Raw genomic sequence first — 21,184 nt, 5'->3', positions numbered from 1 at the left:
TGCAAGGTAGAGCTGTAAGGCTCAACTCCATCCAACCCATTATAAAACTCATAGGTACAAGTACTGCTTAGATATTTATTAAGTTTACACCAATCAGTTACAGAAAGGTAGGATTGCTGGTATTATCATCTCTTGAATCCATAGGAAAACAAAATACAACTTGAAGATGCTGTCCTGTGGAGACTGCCCCCACAGAAGGGACAGTCTTCCTTGCCTGCATCACTTCCCTTGTTCAGGTGCCTGTGAGATGTGGAGGCGAGTTACACCAGCTCCAGCTATTCTGTCTCTCTTCCCAATGCAAAGAAAAGTTGACTATAAATGTGTAGTGATAATAGAACACAAGAGATACCGGTTAGACACTAAGTAGTTACTCCTGTTCCATGGCTTAAAGTGACTATTACAAATAGGAAACAATAGTACTGTGAACGCAGTTAACTGCATACTTAAATCTTTCTTACTTAGTTGCTTTCTCTGCCCTCACCAATAATTTTCCAATGTGCACATAAAGTATTAACAGCAAAGCGTGTTACCACTTTCAGGCACCTTGTCTTAGTTTCTTTGCACTCCCTTGACAAGCTGTACTGTCTTTCCATCAAGTGTAGTTAATTGTGACCAAGCGTGAAGTCAAGCTGCTTTCAAATAATGTTTTGCAAGTGTTTCCTCTATCCTCCTGTAGCAGTTGAGGTATTCTTTACCCACCCCCCACATTCTTTCTGGTGTACAGCCGCATACAGAGCTTTGTGAAGTATACTCTTGGGTACTAGCTTCCCATGCACACACGCTTAAGACCCTCAAGGAAGCACTTGTATAACTTAGAGCCTGTTGCTGCTTTGAAATCAAGCATCAATGTATTGACATAAACTTTTTAAACAGGGAGACAACCAATGAGTTTACCAGTGGTGTTCAAATACCTGACTCCAGGAGTCTCAAACACACAGTTCCCTTGCTCAGACCAGTCACAATGTCAAAGGGAGAGAGCACATCAACTTTTTAAAGCCTGTGCAAATGCAGGCAGACCACTGGTGCAAGAGCGGCTGAAGATAACGAGACACCCATGAGCCTTGCACTGTAAGTTAGTGCCAGCTCCCTGGCATGAATTCTGTCAGCAGGAAGGTAAGACTTGATTTTGTGCAACTAAGCGGTATTGTGCTCCACGCTGATGTGACAGTTCAGTTATAGCTCAGGAAGTGTGCAGGGAACAGTACAGCAGGGAACTGCTGTAAGTGCGTGTGCGTATGATTTATTGCAACTGTTGGCCTTGACTGGTACATTACACCTATAGTTCGTTTTATTCAACAAAATCCACACCGCTTAACTCATTAGCTCAAATCAAACCACAAGCTGTGCAGAACGTGACCACCCAAAGAAAGAGCAGCAAAGGGTCCAGAAGAGGCATGTTTATAGCCTGAGGTGCTTAGTGCAGATTAACTTAAATGCCAGAACTAAGCGGATACAGGCCCTTACCCCAGTACAAGAGACCCCAGTTTCTTGCTGGGGGATAAAAGTTACCTACAGACTCCAGCTATCAGTTGTTCCTCCAATTCAAGAGCAGCCAGTGTCAAAACATCATTCAGGTCGTTACCAAGAGCCCTAGGGTGGAGTGTTTATTCTAGATGATCAGGTTACAAAGAATGTGTAGCCACGGATGGCAAAAAAAAAAAAAAATTAGCAGCCTCATTCACCCACATTAAAACAGTTGAACAACTGAGAGAAGCCAGGAGGTTCCTTCTACCACTAATGCCAGTACGCATTTTGAAATACACAAATTCATCAAGAGTCACTTCAAAACCAAGTAGCCAAGTTCTGCTTTACACTCACCTCAGCTTTAAATCTTTCCAAGCCAGAAGAACAGGAGGAATTCTTGCTCGTTAGAAAAAGAACAGATATAGCACCTAACACTCTAAAGCCAAGCAGCTCTTTTGCCCATTTCCCGTGCACTGGAAACCAGTTTCTGAAGAGAGCAGTTTGACAGCTTTACTGAAACAGCACTACTGTCACAGTCAGATGGATTTCTGCCCATGAATACTTGTAGGGAAATAAAGGCTCTCTGCCTCTTCACTTAGGTAATACTGCAGTATTCTGGCAGTGCCACACAGCTGTAAAGACTTTCATACTGCTTATTAGGCCAAAAGAACCAACCTGGCACAGACTACAAGCCTTGGCTGATTTGTCTCTGGGTTGTTTCTTTCAAAACTTTGTTTCAGTATAAACTGATCAAGCAGTTGGAATCAAAAGATCTTACTTCAACATATACTGTCATGATTTCCTCCTGCACCCCCTAGAAGCCCTGGAAACACAAGTTTAGTCTCTTCAAATTTAAATACTTAAACTATAGCAGCAAAACAAAGCAAAATGAAAAGAAAACCAGGAGAGGAAACTTCTCTTGAATAGCAGAATCACTTTGTGTGAACAACAGAGGTGCTGAACAATAGCTTCTGCTTCTGTTTCTTTCTTTTCTTGCCTCCCTTTTCCTCTGTGAAGAATTAAAATGATACTGTCATTCTTCTCATGGAACAGGAACATCACACAAATTATAAATGGTCTTCCCTAGCCTAAATGACTTCTACAGGTCCATGACACTTACTGAGCACCAGACAGTTCAATTTTAACAAAAAAATTACTGCAGACAAACTAAGGGAGACTCAGTCACATCTAAAACACACCTATAAACATGCCTAACTGATTCTAAAGTTGCTGTTGCAACAGCAGATCCTAGGACTGCAAGTGTGCTGCACTTTGCCTTTCAGACAAGTATCGCTTCCATCCACATCCAAAACCAACTACAACTGGAGCTGATACTCAATCTCACTGAAACTCCCAGGCCCTCCCATCCAGCTCTCTCCATCATTCTGTGCAGTCTCCAAACAGAAGCCAAAGCTAAACATCAGAACTGAGCATTATCAGCCAGCCCCAGGCTTGGAGGTTTAAGTTCATCTCAATTTGTTTCAGACTCCCTAATTTGGAATTTCAGCTAGCAGTTACCTTGACATTTTGGTCAAACTTAAGTGGTAGTTCAGCAGCTCAGGTATTTTTAGTTTAAAAGTGCATAACTTGAACTTCCTTGAGTTAAAGCTTAATTTAAAGTTCCAGTAGAGACATGGCAAACATGATTGTCAAAAGCCATCTTTGTCCTAACAGGATTCTTTGCTAGTTGGAGATCTTCTCAGCTCCCACTAAGAGAGCTGCTTTAAGCTAACAGAAGCCCTAGTCAAGCTGTTCAGAAACCACAACCTGACAATTTTCAGAACTGTTCTGTGGCCAATTTTTGGTCCCCAAAATTGCTGCTTTTGCTTCTCCCAGAGGAATAAGGGGAAATATTCAGTTCTTCCACTTCAGTAATTTTTCATGCCTTCCCCCCTGCCCTGTACCTGACAAATGATCAGCTGTGGACGGTTTGTCCAGTTTCAGGAGGGCTGCCTCAATAGCTTGGCTGAAGGAATTCTGGAAGCTGGGCACAGGTATGCGGTCAGAGCTGTCACTTTCTCCATCACTATCCACTGGCACAGGGAGTGCCAGAGCGTTCTCATCTGAAAGAAGGAAAGGGCCTTGAGAGGCAGAAGGCTGTATAAAACTTTTGCAGTGCAAATGCCCCTCCACACTCCAGATGTTTCTTGTGAACTTATAAGATTTCTTAGATTTAGATGCATGGAACAGAAGCTGAAGTAGTAATACCAAATCTTCTTACCTCTTGTCTTTGGAGCAGGTTTGGGCCATGTTTCTGGTTTTGCCTTTCCAACTCTCAACATCTATCAAAAAAGTTGTGAGATATGATTAAGTCTCATGTACTAGAATAATCCTGCATAACTCCTAAGTGGCAAGAAAAATCTAGGAACCCCTTCAAGCACTCAGACCATATGTTGTCTCTGTAAGATCTATCCCACAGTGTTTTTGTGGGGGAAGCAATTGTGTTCTCAGACTAATCCCCAACTAAGACACAAGTAATTCTGACAAGATTTACTCTGCTACATGGCTTACCTGGGCAAAGGAAGGGAAGGGAGACTCTTCTTCTAAACTCCCACAGAGCGATGGGCTGACCTGGCTGGCAGCAGGTGACAGTGGAGCTGGAATAGACTCTACAGAGAAAACAGTAGATAATTAAAGCCAGTTGCATTTGGCAAAGGCACTCACTATGCTGCTTATCAGGATGAAACAGAAATAAAGTTTTATTATCTTATGTAATTAACCATTTTTATCTCATCAGTTCCATCCATTAGTCACACAGTGGGACCTCTCAAATTTCCTCAATCTTTTTATTTCAGGGAGATTTAAGTTTGGGGTTTTCTTTTGTTTTGGTGGTTTTGTTTTCATATTTTGGAGTGTTGTGTGGTTTGTTTTGGTTTGGTTTGGTTGGTTTTTTTTGTTTTAGTGTTTTTTTTGTTTTGAGAAAAACATTTAAGAATAGTTTCTATTTAGTATTTTTATGAACTGCAAGATAAAAGATTTGGTAAAGCATCACTGGACAACAACCTAACTGAGTGCTCATCAACTATGTTTTTAGTATAACATGGTGGGAAGATGGGAGAGGGTAGAAAGAAAAAATGCCAGTAGAGTTTTCCTGGCATACACACTTTTCTTCCCTTTTTGGGGAATTTTTTTCCTTTCTTCTGCCTCAGGAAAGATCTAAAAGATGGGGTAACTACACTGCAGATCTCATATTGTCACTGAAGTAGAGGCAGTAAAAAGCAAACAAAGGACTAGAACGTTTCTTAGCCATGTCAGCCTTTTGAGTATGATCTCATAGACAATCTAGGAAAGAAGCAGTCTTTCATCAGTATTAAGAAAGTTTAAGCGTGATGACCTGAGGAGTAGGTCCCAAAAGAACGATCAAGAGCTAGATGTGATGTGTTTTTCCAGATGCTCACCTGTCTGAAACACAGGGCTTCTGCCAAGAGGAGACAGACAGAAGCTCTGATGATCAATGCTGGTAGTTTCTCCGGGGCAAGAAGTAAAAGCAGGGAACTGCTGCAGATTCTCTAAAGCAATATGGACCTCTGGATCTAGAAAGAGGTTTTAAATTAAAGCACTACACAATGTGGGGGAGGACTGTCAATATGCAAGTTGTTTCGGGAGTCTAGGAGGTGCCAACTCAATTTTCTTTCCACCCTCTATTTTAGAGACCAGTACAAGCCCTGCTGCTGGATGGAAGCAGTTCCTAGGCATTTTTTTTCCTTCTTCACTTCTCACTCTGTATCGTGATTACTATAAAAACAGAAACTAAGAATCCTGAGAGCTATGTACACCATGGAGACAGCTGCGCCCTCGAATGCCCTCCGTCTCTCCCGTAACATGCAAGTATGCAGCAATTGCATAACATCATTTAACATCCTGACTAAAACAGCTTTTATTTTTCACTCTACAGACGTTGTTTCTAATACCTTGTAATCTTGTTCTAAGTACACACTACAAACTAAAGGCCTTAGAGTTCATCCTATAGCTCAAGAAATCAGCTCAGCAACTAAAGATGACTGGAAATCCACCAGTTATGCTCAATCACAACTTACATTTGCCCTGTTTCTTGTTTTCTTCTATCTCAATTCTGCGTTCACGTCGTCGTTCATCACGAGCTTTCTTCTGCCGTAGACGTTTTCTCTTTTCAAGGTCATCTAGGAGCAATGCACAGCACTGGATATCAAAAAACCCACAGCAATACTTCAGCAATGTTTTCTCCAGCTTTGAGAACAACATATTCGGTTATAACACATTAGTAACAAAATATGCTTACAAACAACATATGCTCTTCCAAGCAGTCAGGCTTTTTTACTCTTTGTATAATTGTTGTCTATAAAACAGTGAATTGGGGTTGTTCTATCTAGAAGTCATCAGACAGTTGGTGCAAGAGCAGTAAAGCTGCTATGTATGTTCTTTTTTCTGCCATTAAGGGATAAGAACGACTTCCCCTTCACCCTCATGGATACATGACGGAGCCTACTAGACAGTTAGTACCAACCTGAAAACAATTCTAAAGTCTCCTTAGAGATGATGGGTGGCTTCAGAGCTAGTTCACAAATGCTGAACTCGCAGGTGAGGGGCAAGTGACAGAGGTAGCGATGACGCTGTCTTATATCCTGATAAAAAAAAAAAAAAAGAGCAGATATATCATCACAACAAGGTCTAGAGGCTGCCCTGGTGGTGAATAACTTATGGAGATAGAACACCCACCATTCATCAAATCAAATGGAAAAAAATATCAGCAGTGACACAATAATCACTTAATAAACTACAAACACCTGAAGGATGCCCTGGGGTCAGAACCAAATGCTCCAAGATCTCCATCAACTACATCATAATCAGATTTGGATGCAGTTACACCAGCTCACTTCCCGATTTTCTTGTTATTCCTCCCTTCTCACTCACATTACTGGAATAAAATTCTACAATACCAGTCTTCCAATGCAATTATTTTTGCACTGGACCATATTTGCCTTTTACACTTAAACTATTTGGACCAACAACCACCACTTTGCTAGACTGAAACAAGCTGAGTTTTGTATTTTTCCTCACAGAGCTGAAAAACTTGAAGACAATTCCCTACTACCTCTGCATCTATGCTTACTTGAGCATATTCCTTCTTAAAGATGAATTAAGAATTATGTATAGTTGTTACTGCACATGCCATTCTTACAGTTGTCTTTATCTGAGGTAAAGGAATTCAAGACCCATCCCCTCTTCCAGAATTTTAGTGCCTTAAGCACTTTCACTGCCTCTATCTCAAACACTGAAGTTTCTTTCCATCATCTTCTTTATTTTCATAACATCCTACCTCTAACCCCTGATGCTCAGAAACAACTGTTTGTTCAAGACAGAGGCAGAACACTTCTTCAGGTTGAGAAAGGTAATTACCTGTCTAGTTCAAGCTACTGTCTTATATGAGAAAAGAATTTACTTTTTTTAAGACAGCTTTAACAACAAACCAATCTTAAGCTTACAATTCTCTTACTCCTAGAACTTCCTACCTTCTAGGAAAAAAAAAAAGCTAGACTGCAGCCTACTTATCAAAAGCAACATGAGGTACCGCACCTTACACAGATGCCCTTCACAGATTAGCATGCCTACCCATTCATAGTTACTATTTCTTATTACTGAAGAGAAACAAGTCTCATTTGTCAGCTACAATGATCAATTGGCTAAAACAAGGGCACTTAATTAATAAGAAGATAAAATAACTACCTCTGTCATTGAGTAGCCGGTTGTCTCCACTACAGCTGCAGTTATCTTCTCTGGGCTCTTCTCCAAGCTGCCGTATTCACGAACAAGACATCGAACATTCACAGGGTGAAGATACATACACTGTCCATCCTCCGCTATAAGATAAGATATCATCACTTGTTCTTTGCCTGTTAACTTTCAATACCCTTCTCCCCACCTCAGTACATTCTCCAGTAATAAAATTAAAGCTCCTTTCTGAGTTTTTGTGGGACTTATTTCACAGGGGTTAGCTGCATCTAATGAGTTGACAAACATCTTACTTAAGGATCCCCAAGGGGGCATCTCTGCCCCCATGATTCCAGGATTTCATTGCACTGACCTTGATAGAAATAGTAAAAAGGAGAGTTGCTAAGATGTCCACTGCTAACTGTATCTTTAGATTCTTGGTAGCTTGTTTCAGCTGGGTTTGGTTCTTCTGTCGTGTTCACACCAGGCTCCCCTACGGTCTCCACCTCAGGTACTTCTTCTTCATCCAGCACTGTCTCTTCTGCTTCCACAGGAAGTGAAAAGGAACTTGCCAGATCAGAGCAAGGCTCCACAAGCTCCTCATCAAATGCAGAGATATATTCCACACCACACTATCGCAGCAGAGAGAATACAGTTAGTATCACATCACCTCCTTCAAAAGATTATCATCTCTGCAAAAAACTTTGGCACCGGTTCACCATACACTGCAGTGTAAAGTGGTAGAATTAAGTATTAACAAGATCAGCCAGAGCAGAGTCGTCACCCACCTTTTTCTCTTGGGAAACTGCAGGGTCCACAGCCTTGGAGCTTTCTAGGACCAATTCTTCCACAGCTGCACTGACTCCAGCAATGCCACTCTTTTTATCCTGGTCAGCAGAGAGTGCTGTTTCTCGCTCCTACAGGTCATCCAAAAAGTACAAGTTTCACTTTCCTATTTAAGCCAGGAGACTATCACCATAGTTATTTTTAGCCTTGTCTTATACTTCAGGTTTCATAGATCTACAATTCATCTGTGACAAAGAGTGACCCTTGAAGAGAGGTCCTCTCCCTCTTGTTACTGGAAAGCACATCCATTGTAGGATGCCTAAAGGCTTTGAAAAGGAACATCCTACAGGTTTGCTCATGTCTGCCCAATAGAAGTTATCCCAGAAATTGCTGGACCTGAGAGGGAAACATATCTTCCTTTCAAAGCAGAACTCCTTTATCTTTATGGAAGGAACACCATTCAGTAAAAAGCATTCTGTTCTGTTATCTTGAACATCACACCAGATACCTGGGGCCCAAAGGCTATAGTCTCCTCCAAGATTTACAATGCTATTCTAGCAGCAAACATCACCACCTTGCTAGTACGCACATCATGGGGACCAGAATAATCACACACACAAGCATTTACACAGCAGAACACAGATGCTCAGCACTCAGCATACTCTTAAAAACAAAGTTACTAAAAGCCTTCAAAGAGGTTCTCACCTTCAGTTCCTGGATAGCCGCCTCAATAAAGCAAGCTTCTGGGGTGTGTTTTTCTTCCTCATACTGTTTGAGTAATGCAGCTTTCTCCTCCAGAATCACCAGCTGCAAGACCTGCTCCCTGGATGCCAGAAGCAGCTTTGAATACTGACTGTGCTGGTCATCTGAACAGAGGGAGCACCAAATTATTAATATCTCCATGCAGAGGCACCAGTTTGGACTGCTGTTTCTTCTGAAGTTTTGTTACAGCTCAATTTTGTGAGTTAATCTACCCCAGAGCGAACAATACTTAGCGAGAGTTTGACACAGACTCCGCATATTACCATTATATCATTGGTGACACAAGCTGGTGCCACATACCTGCTCTGCTACACACATCTCCCCCACACAGCAGTTTATCTGCCACTTTCAACCTGCCACTTCACCACTCAGTTGCTACACATCAAAAAAAAAAAAAAAAATCAGGTCTAAGCTTCTATGCTGTGGAAGCATCACCTTTGAGAAGCCTTAGGTGGCCAAAGCTTCCTGAAACAATGCAGTCTGCAGCTTCTTCCTCTTCTCTACATACTCAAAGATACTGCAACTGGAAAGTTCTGCAAAAGTGACCTCTGTTTTGGCTCAAACTAGTTCATAAGCCCATATGTATTAAAAATCCGTATAAAACATTACTATGAGGATTTTACAAGCAGCACAGCTAAAAGCAAGCTAAAGAATTGCAAGTTTAGCAAAAGGTGGTCATCTTTGTTACTAGAGAGCTTATCTTAACTATAAACTGTACAGCAACCATAGCATCACATCCTAGTACAGTCCCTATAGTCACTGCTCCCCAAGGGGTCAACCTGGCCTACAGAACACCAAGTTAATGCTGAATTTCCTGGGTTTAGAATGATCTCAAATCCCATATTTGTTCTTTTGTTTGTTTTATGAAAGAATTTGAAGTCTCTTACTTTCAAATACTGAGAAATATGCAAGCACACACCCTGCATGCTGGACACCCATCACACATTAGGAGACTTGACTTTTTACAGAGAGCTTAAATGCACACAGCCTTTCACAAATGTGACTGCAAAATGCAGTGAGCCAAGACAGCCCACAAAACAGCAATGTTAAGTAAAATTATTTCTTCAGTCACAAATTTTTTGTGATACTAACAGATAAGATGATGATGTCTTAGTCACATTACTTGACTAGAGAAAACCCAAGAAGTCAGGCAACAGATGTTTGGAATAGGTTTGCAATCATTTTGATTATTTTCCCATATCATTCACAGATTTTAGTTGATAAGTGAAGATGATGAAAACCTTGTTGAAGATTACAACCTTGAAATAGATTAGACATGGAGACAGCTATTTCTGCTAAACTGTATAAGGAGAAGCCAGGAGGGGAAAAAAGTTAAGGACACTGAAGAGCCAACAAAAGCAGCAAGAGTCACACCAATGACTGTACGATACAAAACATGCATCAACTAATAGTGATGATTGAGAAGGCAGGCGTCTGCAGCGCAGTAACTCGAAGGGAAACAGCACACAAGTTAAAGCCTTACAAAAAACATAGTGTGGGTAGAAAGCTTGTTAGTATGTGGTCATTAAGGTTTTCAGCTGCTAAATCCCATGTTTTGTAGTCTGGTTTATTTTAAGGTGACAGCATGGCATTGCCGTTGTAAATCCTCTCTACACAAGTCCCAGTCACAGTTAGGAGCAGGATGCCAGCCACCAGTACTCAGATACACTCACCTCCGATATAAACAGGCTGCACCACGTTCATCCACTGAGATTTGGGTAGTGCTATCAGAACACCTTTCTCTCTTCTCATAAGTTGCATCGTAATGGTATCACCAATTGCATATTGGCGTGTTTCCATAGCAACAACACTGCAATGGAAGGAGGAGGTTAGTAGGGTAAAAATAACATTTCAGAGAGATATATCATTTAATAAATATCAAGTCTCACCTCTTGAGATCCTTCTTGTGAACTGAGCCATAACAAATAGGACATTTACTCCAGGTCTTTTCACTCAAGGAGAGATAGTGAAGGATACATGCCCAACAAAAGATATGCCCACAGCGGGTGATCTTTGCTGCGGTTGGTGGGTACAGACATATTGGGCAAGAGGGCACTTCATGGCTACAAATGCGCTGAAATGGCACATGAGAAGAACAGTACAAGTTTTAGACTTGGAAATCAGTTCCTGTGCTACAGAATAAGCCACCTGTAAGATCCACTCTAACATATTAATCTTCCAGCTCTTTGGGCTCTTTCTTGGTTTTACCAAGAAATTAAGTACACTGTGAACTAAGTAACACCTTCAGACTGCACATGGAATAACCTTCAAAGCCACCCATCTATGACATTAAAAAAGTGAAGGTTCTCATGTTTCCCCTCATGTATTCATCATCTCTAAGAGTTAGCAGCATCTTCATCATCTGAATTCAGACACTGAGAAGACAGCAAATGAGCTCTGTGGCCTCCCTTACACAAGCAGACTTGTGCAGCCCTGTGTAACTGTGAGACTGGACTTACCTATTTCCCTGAACACGCTAGTTTAGTCAGACACTTTGTCAGCATCTGTATGTTGCAAAGACCTAACTGCCAAGCAAGCACCTAGATTTTTCAGTTCTCTTGTACTGTCAGGTAACACTAAGCCTACTTCCTCTCCAGCTACACCATACACCAAGCCTAGTCTTGGCAGATAAGTTTCTACTTGAGGCAACTGAAAGTTCTGACCACAATTCTCAAGAGGTTTTCCATTTTGTTGCTAGGCAAGATGGGCCACCTATGCACAGAATAATTCTTCAAAATTCTACACTCTAGTCCTCTTCCATGGACTCATGCCCAAGTTTTCTGTTAATATCTCGATCACAAGGACTCTGTCTACAGAATGTCAGATACTATTTTTGATGAGCTCCCATCTGCGAAAGCAAGAAGAAGCTGCTAATTTTCCTAATAGATTTTAGCACTTCTCTTTTCCTGTCATGAAAGTATTTCATAATATATTCCATGACAGATCTTTCCCAGTATTGTGGGAGTGACAGAGAGGCCTCAACTCAAGAACAGCTGAGTTTTATGTAACATCAGAGAGACAAAGAGGCAGTTAAAGACAGGTTGAGCTTCTTAAGAAGGGGAAAAAAAACCCACAACAATCTAGCCCATCAAAACTGACCACTTGCTCCACAAAGTCCCAGTTGACCAAGGTATCTGGATCAGCAAAGTGGACTGTGTAGTCCTGTTCTTCAGAGACAACAAACTGGCAGCTGGGGAAAGGCAAAGAGACAGATGATCCACTCAGTAGTTTCTAAAAATTCTTTGAGAACTATCCTATAGGATTCTCTGAGCTGCTGCTTTATCCAGCAGAAGACTGCTGGACGCAGCCCGTAACCGCTACCAACAAACAACAAAAGAGTTCAATTCACACCAGATTTACAGAATAGAGGTGTGTCTAATTTCCGTTAGACACAACGTCACATACTAACTACAGAATGAGCCAGGCACAGTGGCTTTCCAGAAACATGTAAGAAACAGCCAGCTCCATCAGGGATCTATTAAAAAACACGTAATCCACAAGTGGAAAAAAAATGCTCACAAAAAACAGAACTACTGGGGTTCCTGCAAATAGACCTCACTACAATAAGCCACAAAACAATAGGGAAACAGTCACAAGCACCAATGCTGAATAGTTTTTATTATCTTCAACATGACCAGATACAGGAAGTCCTGAACATGCTTCAAATTCTGGTGAAAGCGACCATTATTTCCAGTCAAAAGCAATTCTGCTTCTGGATTACCGTACTGTTCATCGTTTGGGTTATATTAAATACCTAGGGGCCTGGGAAATACTCAGCTGTTTAAGAACTAAGACCCATATGAGTAATTGCTTCTGGGACTTATAAATTCAGATTAGTTTTCATCCAGTAACTGTTACCCCTACCATCTCAACATATTATTTTTTTGAAGAAACTACCATCTTCTGCAAGGCAGCTACATAGGTCTTCCCAAACGGAATGTCATATTCCACAAGCGATGCTAGAAAATTAGAGCAGAAGACTAACTGGTTTGTATCTAAATTTGGACTCACTCCATCAGATATTTTGTAAATAGGTAAAGATGACAACTTGATATATTTTCACCCTTTTCAAGTATAGTCATTACCACTAAAAACACTACAGAGAGGTCACTTCACGCTGGAAAAGTCAAGCAGTCAAGGTCAAACACAATTCCCTGGCTGATCACCCCTACAGCTCACTGTCTCTGTAGAAGTCTAAGAGCCCTGCTGGTCTTCCACTCACTTGGCCTGTAGGAAGAGCTCCTTGTTGAAAGGCTTATGTCCCCACTTGTTCCTTTTCCCCCAGTTGCCATGTCCATTCCCATCAAAATGACCTGCTTGGCCACGGGGTTCAAAAGTGAAGTTCAGTAAGTGGTTCAGATTAATCTTCTTGGGACCAGAGAATTGGGCAGGGCTGAACTCTGCCCGCCGAGCCTCTGCTACCTAAGAGACAACAGCATGTTAGAACTTGCTAGAATTTACTGCAAAAGCATCAGTACAAGTTGATACCCAGGCCCCATCAGTGATTACGTACAGAACATGCAGCATCCACTCACTCACCTTTTCCTATTCCAGTTCTGCAAATCAAGTAGTGCAGCGTTAGAAGTGCATGAGAACCTGAAAGTTAGAACTGAGTGGTCTCACCCCACACTGATCAAAAGGAGGAGAGCACAAAAACAATCCACGTAAGGACAAGTAAAAGCTGGCAAAACCTAGTAGTCAAGGTTAATAACAGAAGAAAGTTGTTCGAATCCTGACAATATTCTTTTAGATGGCCAGTAATACAAGTCTGATTACTATTTGCACAGGTTGTACTTGTTTTGGTTAGTTTTCATATAATGAAGCAAAGAATAAGAATCCAACAGACAGCAGGTGAGTTTTGACAGAGTCAGCAATTTAAGTAAGCAGTGTTGCTCATCGACTAAAACTAAAAATCAGAGTATCAATGGAAACCCATGAACAGCCTACCGTATTTAGACCCACATCAGCGTAAAAGCCTCAGTCTGGTTTTACTCCATCTTGATGTCACAAGGCTAATATGATTACTTTCCCAATACCACTATCACATGCAAATTTGTACACTGAAGTGGTTAGACACAATCAACTCAGACTTAATAGCTAGAAATTTTATGACCAGATATTTTCCTGAAGGACCTCTGTTTCATGGCCTGTCTAGGTACCCATTCCTCAGATGGTATTTTTTATTGCCAGTCTCTCAGAGCAGAGAGCACTCCTCTTCTGTTGTTGCCAAGTTGTTGTGCTCACACTCACTCTGGCATCTCAACGATGTTAGCACCTCTTATCGCTCTTTCCCTTCCCAGCCCAGGAGCTGAACACAGAAGACCTATCTAGGCAGGTCAGAGCGATCCTCTCGTCCCAAGAAAGAAGGCCTTGGAGGGATGGCATTACAATTCTCACCTCATCTCGTCTTCCACCATTACAAGAGCTAAAAAGTCTGCCATTTCCACCACTACCTCCCCTTTGAGGGGGCATCTTGTTAAAAGCTTTGCTTTTCTGTGAATTGGAGCGACGGGACTGACTGGAAAAGTTCTCATTTTTTGAATATGAAGTTTCTCTTTTACGATTATAACGCTGTTTGGATCCACTCGCATTCTTTCCATCTGAAAGGGGAAAAAAAAAAAACAACCAAGAATCAGATCGGCAGCCTCATTGTCCACATGTAGGCACCTCAGCTAGCTTCACCTCAGAGATGTGCTCACCTCAGCCACTGCCTTGGGCCATGGTTAAAAGGCTGGTGTTTTTCAGGACACCAAATCCCTGCAGCAACCCAACCATTTCATTCCTATCACTGCCCAAAGAACCAGTCAGAGAGTACGAAAGAAGGATGTATTCACTGTGCTTTATCTGTTATTAGAATGGTCGAATTTTCTTTATTCAGATTTGGAATTGCCATCACCAGATGTTAGTGTGTTGCCTGGTATATTAAATCATAAATACCAACACCACATCTTCATGCCCCACCAAACTGACAACAACTAGTTCATTTTTTCTTTCCATTTTCTGAAAACACAAAATTTATCATATATTGTTCCCTTATATAAATACACTGCTGCCTGCATTTGTCTCGAGGTTTCCCACTTTGCAAGACCCCGTTGCCTGTTTTCACTCAGTTCTGCGCCCTATGCTTAGAAGACCCCAACAGATCTAATTCTGTTTTAAAAATACCCTTTTCTTTCACGAGGCCAACAAATGCTAATCGATCTTGAAGCACAAACACAACGCTTTGACCTTGCAGGGCACATACCTAATATCTAAGTACTAAGTCCACCAACCTGTGCAACAAGAACTGTTTGCCCGAAAGCGTGCTGAGCGCACCTCTGACCCTAACACAGGACACAGTGGAGAAGCACAAAGCAAAATACTGCAGGAATAAAGCTCACAAGAGCAGAAAAATCAGACAGGTTCTTGAGAAGGGTTTCCTCTGTCTAAACAGCTGCTTCATTAGGCTGCTAGAATATAAAATTAATACTATGAAGGTATTTCTAATAGTCTTAACACAAGATCAGAGTGGCCCCAAGGACACAATAGACTGCTTACCTGTCACTTAACCTAGCATTTCCACCAACTGCCCTAAGTTTTATTTGTAGAAGACGGATGTTGATAAGCTTGGAAGCAAAACTCCACAGGCCCAGCGAGACGTCTATCCACACCAGCCAGCCCCAAAGTCACTTTGGATACTCAGTAAGCATTACACAAACATCAACACCTCATACAATATCTAAATCCATTTTATAAAAGCCTACTAGTTTCCCTTTTCCCACTTGATAGTCCTCTCCACCCCTTAGTATAAATCTTACGTAGCAGGCAAACACGCCACTGTGATTCAGGATCATGTTTCTCATAAGGGTCGTTTTCATTACTAGTGCCTCCAGTTTTCCTCCTCCCTGGCACCACTTCCAATCTACCCGAGCATTTAAAGCAGCTGCAATGGGACCATTCACATGAAATCTCACTTTTTTGTTATTTTTAGTTTCTCTCCTACTTATGCCCCCAAAGAGGGAAGCACTGGATTGGAAGGCCTGTGTGTTATTGTACATTACTAAGGATCTGACTTCTTAAGTAATAAAAGCGGCTTGACTGGGTTTTGGGGTGGCGTGCTGCTTCTTGCACATGGTAGGCTTCAGCCTTTGCCTGCAACTACAGCTACAGATGTAAAAGGACGCTATCATTGCTTTCATATGATGTGACAGAGCCATTTTGCAGACAAACTTCATCACCAGAATTGGTCATTTACTCTGCTATTCAAAAGGCTGATCCTTTAATTCAGAATTAAACCAACTCTGTTGGAACCACCGATGTGTAACTCAAACAAACACATGCTTGCATAGCTTGCAGTGCTGTAATGCATGTCAGGTTAAAAAGACATGGGTTGAGTGTTATCAGGAAAAAAACAGACCAGAAGCTGCCAAGTACTGAGGGTGTGACCAGGTCTGGCTGAATGATTATTTCGATAGACCTTTTCTGAGAGTGTTTGTAGGCAAGAGGCTATAATCAACACCACTGAGTCTGTGGTAAAAAAATAAGTAATTCTGAAGAGGTTTGGACTACGACTTCAGTTATTCAGGAGTGGAGCTTGTCAGCTTAGAGCTCAACCCCCCTCTTAAATTTGCAGTTTCAGTGAACATGCTAGAGGGGCACATGCCTATCCTGTCTATAGCAACTTTGCGGTTTCTCTGCAATCAACTGAGGAAAAGAAACAACTCGAGAGAAGTTCAGTCTAAAGCGGGTCTTTACAAGGCCCAGGAACAAGGAAGAGCTTGCACCTGCAGCTGACAGAATTTCCTACTACTTACAGTTTTAATCAAGTTAGTCACCATCAAATTTGTCAATCAGCTGGTTTACACACATTCTTGTCATACTACAGGTCCTCTCAAATGACCTCCTAGAACCTTCGGGAGTCACTATAATGACTCACATTTTATAGGGAAGTCCTCTCCACCTGTGCCTTTTTTAGGAAGGACCTTACATGACAATCTAACAATGCTTCAAGCCTGAGTTTACTGATTGCAAGTTCCCCCTCCCAGAATAATTACCCTCATGAGGTGAGGATTCTGGTCCATCAGAGGAGTAATGAAATCAGTCAACAGATAACCAAGAGTTTGGAGTATGCATTTGTAAACTGGAACACTTTTCCCCCACCCTGAATCTAAGCAACACTGTTCCTTCCAACCTTTCCAGCATGCCACGTGTCAGGGAGCTCTCTGCTTTGTATCATCCCTCCTTGCATTCCCATGAAGAGCAGGGCAGGACAGGGTAATCTGTGCTTATACAGAGAGAAAAGTGGAAGATTCTCACTGTCATCCTCTCTTGTTAGATCCCAGATTTAAGTAGCGTAGGTTTGGATTTCCGAGTTTCTTTTTTCCTTTCTCTTCTCGGCAAATTAGGAATGAGCAACAGCAATAGTGCTGGTGAGGTACTTACTCTTTACTCAGGTCCTCAGTTAGTCCTTTTGCCGTTCGCACGAGATCTAACCTGTAATAAATATATCTACCCATCCACACTCTGAGAGAACACAGACTTATAAAAAATACTGTCTATATAATTCTATAAAACTAGCGACAAAGCTGTTCTCGCCTTTTGGAGCAAGCCCTGACATCTGTGGTTTCTCCTGATGGATAGCACGTTCTGTTAGAGGACCTCTGTCTTCAAAGATCCAGAGAGCGGACACCAAGTTCACAGGACTAAAAGCAGCTCTAGGTGACTACTTCAGTCCTGGAGCTGCAGTACTGGTTTGCTACTGGGGTGAGGACTGCAGTTTCCTTTCATCTTTCTTTGCCTCTTCTTTTCAGCTGAACCGTGCTGAAGCCAACCATATTGCATAAGGGGTTTGGGTGGTGGATCACGCTTAAGCCGCAGGGTGATTTCATGAAAACACACTGAAGCTATTGCTGCTGCTAAGGCAAACACCCCAGTGAGCAAGAGGTGAGTGAGCAGTCACGTACCCCAGCTATGCACGCTCACACCGTAATAAGGCGGCCCAGGAATGTTTGCGAGAACTAATGTTGTCCATCAGGTCTCAAAGGCTGCAGAGAAACCCAACGAGCCTATCTTCCCTCTGCTACTTTATTCCATCCTAATGGAATGCATCTCCTGTTGCTGCACTAATAAAACCCAAACAAACTTTTGGGGTCTGTGGTCCATCAAGAATACTTTCCATTTCAAAGGAGACACAAGATTTTCAGAATACATCCTATACCTTTCCTGAAACAGGGGGGAAATGGGGTGGAACGTTTCAGCTACATGTAGAATAAGGAACTCAAGAAAAAAACCCTGTATGGTGACATGCCAGTGTCTTGCGTGCAACAGCTACCAAAACATAGCCACCACTTAACACAGCTGCATCCTGTATGTTCGTCCTGTGGTTGGTTGCCCTTATCTGACCGAGGGAATCTTCTCATTTTAGTTTTCAGTACCCCCCAGCTAAGATATTCCCAAATATACATCTACTCCTATTAAGAGAGTTCTAATTTTGCCAGGCCTCTGTTGCACTGTGAAGGAAGCAACTCATTCCATATCCCTTTGCCCTCCATTGTAGTTAAGGAACAAGCACCTTAGAAGTGGAATTATGTCAAGCCAAAATTTTCTTCTGTTTTATTAAAAAAAGAAGTGTTAAAAAAAAGTTGTGTTTTTTTTTTATTAAAAGTTAGTCTATTGTATCAGAGTAGAAGAGTACATCAGGATTTCTCTCCTCACTGCTCCTCTGCTACTAGTGACATTGTTTCAAGCCTGTAAAAGGTGGCATTCCACAAAAATCACTTAACACTTATTTTGGGCCTTTTATTTCCTTCCTCACTATAGATACTGTTTCTTCCACACGAAGGCATACCAGCCACAGGACAGACCACCTTAACTCCTTACTGAAGGATGTTTATAGTGAACACCCCTCCATAGAGCATCACACATGACTAAAGAAGCTGTAGTCATGAGGCATTTCTTGGCGAGACAAGGACAGAAACCAGCTCTCCACAACAGGAAAACCTCACCTCTGCTAGCCTTTCACACTGCCTCTCACAATACACGCAGAGAAGTTTATATACTTTGTTATTCCATCAGAAGCCAAAGATCTGGTTCTAAAACTCTTATTGCATACCTAGCATGTGATATGCCTGGTTCCACTGGTCTGCCCAGTAGAGGGAAAAAAAATTAGAGACTGAAAAATAGCAACAGTAGCTAGGGATAATAAGACTCTGACATCAAATCATGTTGCTGATGCAAAAAGCTTTGCAAATCAATTAGGAGTACTTCCAGAAATCACTGCCTAAAAAGTTCTTCCTAAAAAGACTTTCAGGTGTTTGAATCTGAAGTTAAAACTCAACTGTAACACAGTTACACCACTACCTGGGGAGCTGTGGGTGAGCCACCTCCCACGTCACTCACTTCAGCCTATCCTGTGGAAGATCAGCTAATACAGGAGAAGAGCAGGTAATACTTGGTTACCCGGGATCTGAGTGCATTTAGAAGGTCCAAAAAGGAGTCAACACCTCCAAGTTACTCATTTTGTTAACCCTCTGGAATACATTGCTGCTTTCTCGGAGACCTGAAGTAAATATAGTTGAAACAAAACACTGAGGAGGAAGGAAATTAGTACAGCGATGGTGGTGTAGCAACTGTAGACACTCTCACACGTACTTCCAGGACTAAAAACACTAAGTTTCATCACTACTGCCCCATTTATAGGTTTTAGAAAAAAATGCAAGGTTGCCAGGAGCACTCTGCTCCCAAACAGGTTCAGAGAACCAGAGGCGGCTCAGGTCTTACCTTGAAAAGACAGGACAGTAACGATAATGGCTCCTCATGAACTGCTATGCCAGCAAAACTACCTGTTTGCAATGACAGACGTAACACTATGGTTCAAATGCCAGATGAGCAAACAACATGTAACTAACTCTGAACTCCTTCAAAGTAAGTTACTGAAACACAGCTGGTAAGGGTACGCTGCGTACCGATACAAGACCTCCTTAAGCAAGATGTAAAACACACAACTCGAGTACAGAACAAAGTTAAGGTTTCTCCTAATAAGCACTGGCAAACATATATTCTTACTACAAAACCAAAGCTTTGGCTCTCAAGATGATTACTCCAATGCTAATGGAGATAAAGCATTAATCCTTAAAGGAAGAGGAGAGGAGTAACCACAGCTCACCCAACAGTGAACAAAGCCGGAAGAGGAAGGAAGAGGAAAGCAAAAACAGTGACCTGAAATGAAGCCTGTTAAAACCCAGCTGAGAGACAAACAACCCGACCAGGAGAAGTTCAGCTCCACCACAAACCCAGCCCCGGGCCCCCGCAGCCTCACGCTGCTCCCTCGCTCACGGTTGTCCCGTTCCTCCCTCCCGAGCCACCGCCGCTTCCGACCCACCAGCGAGACCCAGGGGCCGCCGAGGGGCCATCGCCAACGGCCTCAAACCCCCGGCACTCCCGGGGCCAGACACCCACCACTCCCCCCGGGCCCGCTCCGCCGCCCCGGGTCTTACCGCCTTTGGGCTTAGACTCCCCCGCGGCGGGCCCGGCCGAGGCGGATCGCGGCTGCTGCCCTTTGCTGCCGGCCGAGGAGCCGGGCGCACCGGAGCCGCAGGGGCTGCTCTTGTCCATGGCGGAGGCTGAGGCGGGGGTCGCGCCGGGCGGGCTCTGCAGCATCAACGGGCGCCCCGGCGGGCGAGCGGCGGCCCTGAGCGGGGGGGTACGACGGGCGCTGGCGGAGCCGGCGGGGGCCCAGGCTCATGGCCCGCGGGGGCGACCGGCGGGGGCGGCGCAGCACGGACTCGGCCTCCTTCATGGCGACATCTTCTCGCTGCTCCGCTCGAACCGGGGAAGGCCGCGGGAGGGCCGGGCCGGGCCTGCGGGGCTCCGGGCGACGAGGGAGGGAGGGAGCTGCTCAGGGAGCCCCGCGGGGCCCGGCGCTGCCTGCCGCCCGAGTGGTCGGCGCCACCCAGGCACCCACCGGCTCCTCGGCGCCGCCCCGGCCCCGGCTCGGCCGCCGCTGCCCCGTAATGGCGACGAGTCGCCTACAGGAGTGGCCGGGACCCGGATGGAGCCGGTCCCGGCCGGCCCCGCGGGCACCACGGGACGCGGAGGCCGCGGAGCACACCGGGAGCTGTAGTCCCCCGCCACGGCCCGACCGCCGCCGCCCCGGCCCCGGCCGCCCGCTGCTCGCTGCGACACCGAGCCACGGCCCGGCGGCACCGAGGGATCGGGCCGCCCCCGCCCGGCAGCGCTCCCCAGCCCCGCACAGGGCTGCGCCACCCGCGGCCTCGCCCGGGCCCACTCACCCACCGGCACGGCCCGGGCGGCACAAAGCCACCAGAAAGAACGACCCGGCGGCTGGGGCAGAGCTTGTCCTTTATTTTCCAAAGCGGTTCTCTCCAAGAGGCATCGGCAGAAAAAGAAACAGCTCAGGCTTTGGGGCAGCACATCCAGCAAAACAAGAGGGGAAAAATTATCAAAAAAAAAATCAGAAAAATAAGAGGTTTGGAACAGAAAGAAC

At 43.7% G+C, this 21,184-nt stretch overlaps 1 protein-coding gene across 1 annotated transcript; it reads right to left on the bottom strand.

Moving 5' to 3' along the window:
* Positions 1 to 61: 61 nt before the first annotated feature.
* RNF10 (ring finger protein 10) lies at positions 62 to 20,699 on the bottom strand. Its single transcript, XM_068412264.1, has 17 exons — positions 20,175 to 20,699; positions 14,098 to 14,300; positions 12,923 to 13,122; positions 11,800 to 11,890; positions 10,590 to 10,774; positions 10,374 to 10,510; positions 8,644 to 8,804; positions 7,941 to 8,069; positions 7,526 to 7,784; positions 7,168 to 7,301; positions 5,948 to 6,065; positions 5,502 to 5,603; positions 4,863 to 4,997; positions 3,976 to 4,073; positions 3,686 to 3,746; positions 3,369 to 3,527; positions 62 to 2,473 (listed from the first exon to the last, which is right to left on the bottom strand). Exons 1-17 carry the CDS (start codon positions 20,335 to 20,337, stop codon positions 2,397 to 2,399), a joined length of 2,412 nt encoding a protein of 803 aa, XP_068268365.1. The 5' UTR covers positions 20,338 to 20,699; the 3' UTR covers positions 62 to 2,396.
* Between the last annotated feature and the right edge of the window lie 485 nt (positions 20,700 to 21,184).

The sequence above is a fragment of the Nyctibius grandis genome, chromosome 14 (assembly GCF_013368605.1).
Source record: "Nyctibius grandis isolate bNycGra1 chromosome 14, bNycGra1.pri, whole genome shotgun sequence".
In the NCBI taxonomy this organism is placed as follows: domain Eukaryota; kingdom Metazoa; phylum Chordata; class Aves; order Nyctibiiformes; family Nyctibiidae; genus Nyctibius; species Nyctibius grandis.
Note: the sequence above shows the minus strand (reverse complement) of the source record. Positions and strands in the feature narration are given on the sequence as shown.

What these genes read in the sequence shown, in the direction of transcription:
- RNF10 (XM_068412264.1), bottom strand. Translation starts at nt 20,337, where the DNA reads ATGCTGCAGAGCCCGCCCGGCGCGACCCCCGCCTCAGCCTCCGCCATG. An exon ending in GAGCTCTTCCTACAGGCCAA is followed by an intron (nt 11,891 to 12,922) that starts GTGAGTGGAAGA and finishes GCCTTTCCCCAG; the next exon opens with CTGCCAGTTTGTTGTCTCTG. An exon ending in GACTTTAGAATTGTTTTCAG is followed by an intron (nt 5,604 to 5,947) that starts GTTGGTACTAAC and finishes CATTGCTCCTAG; the next exon opens with ATGACCTTGAAAAGAGAAAA.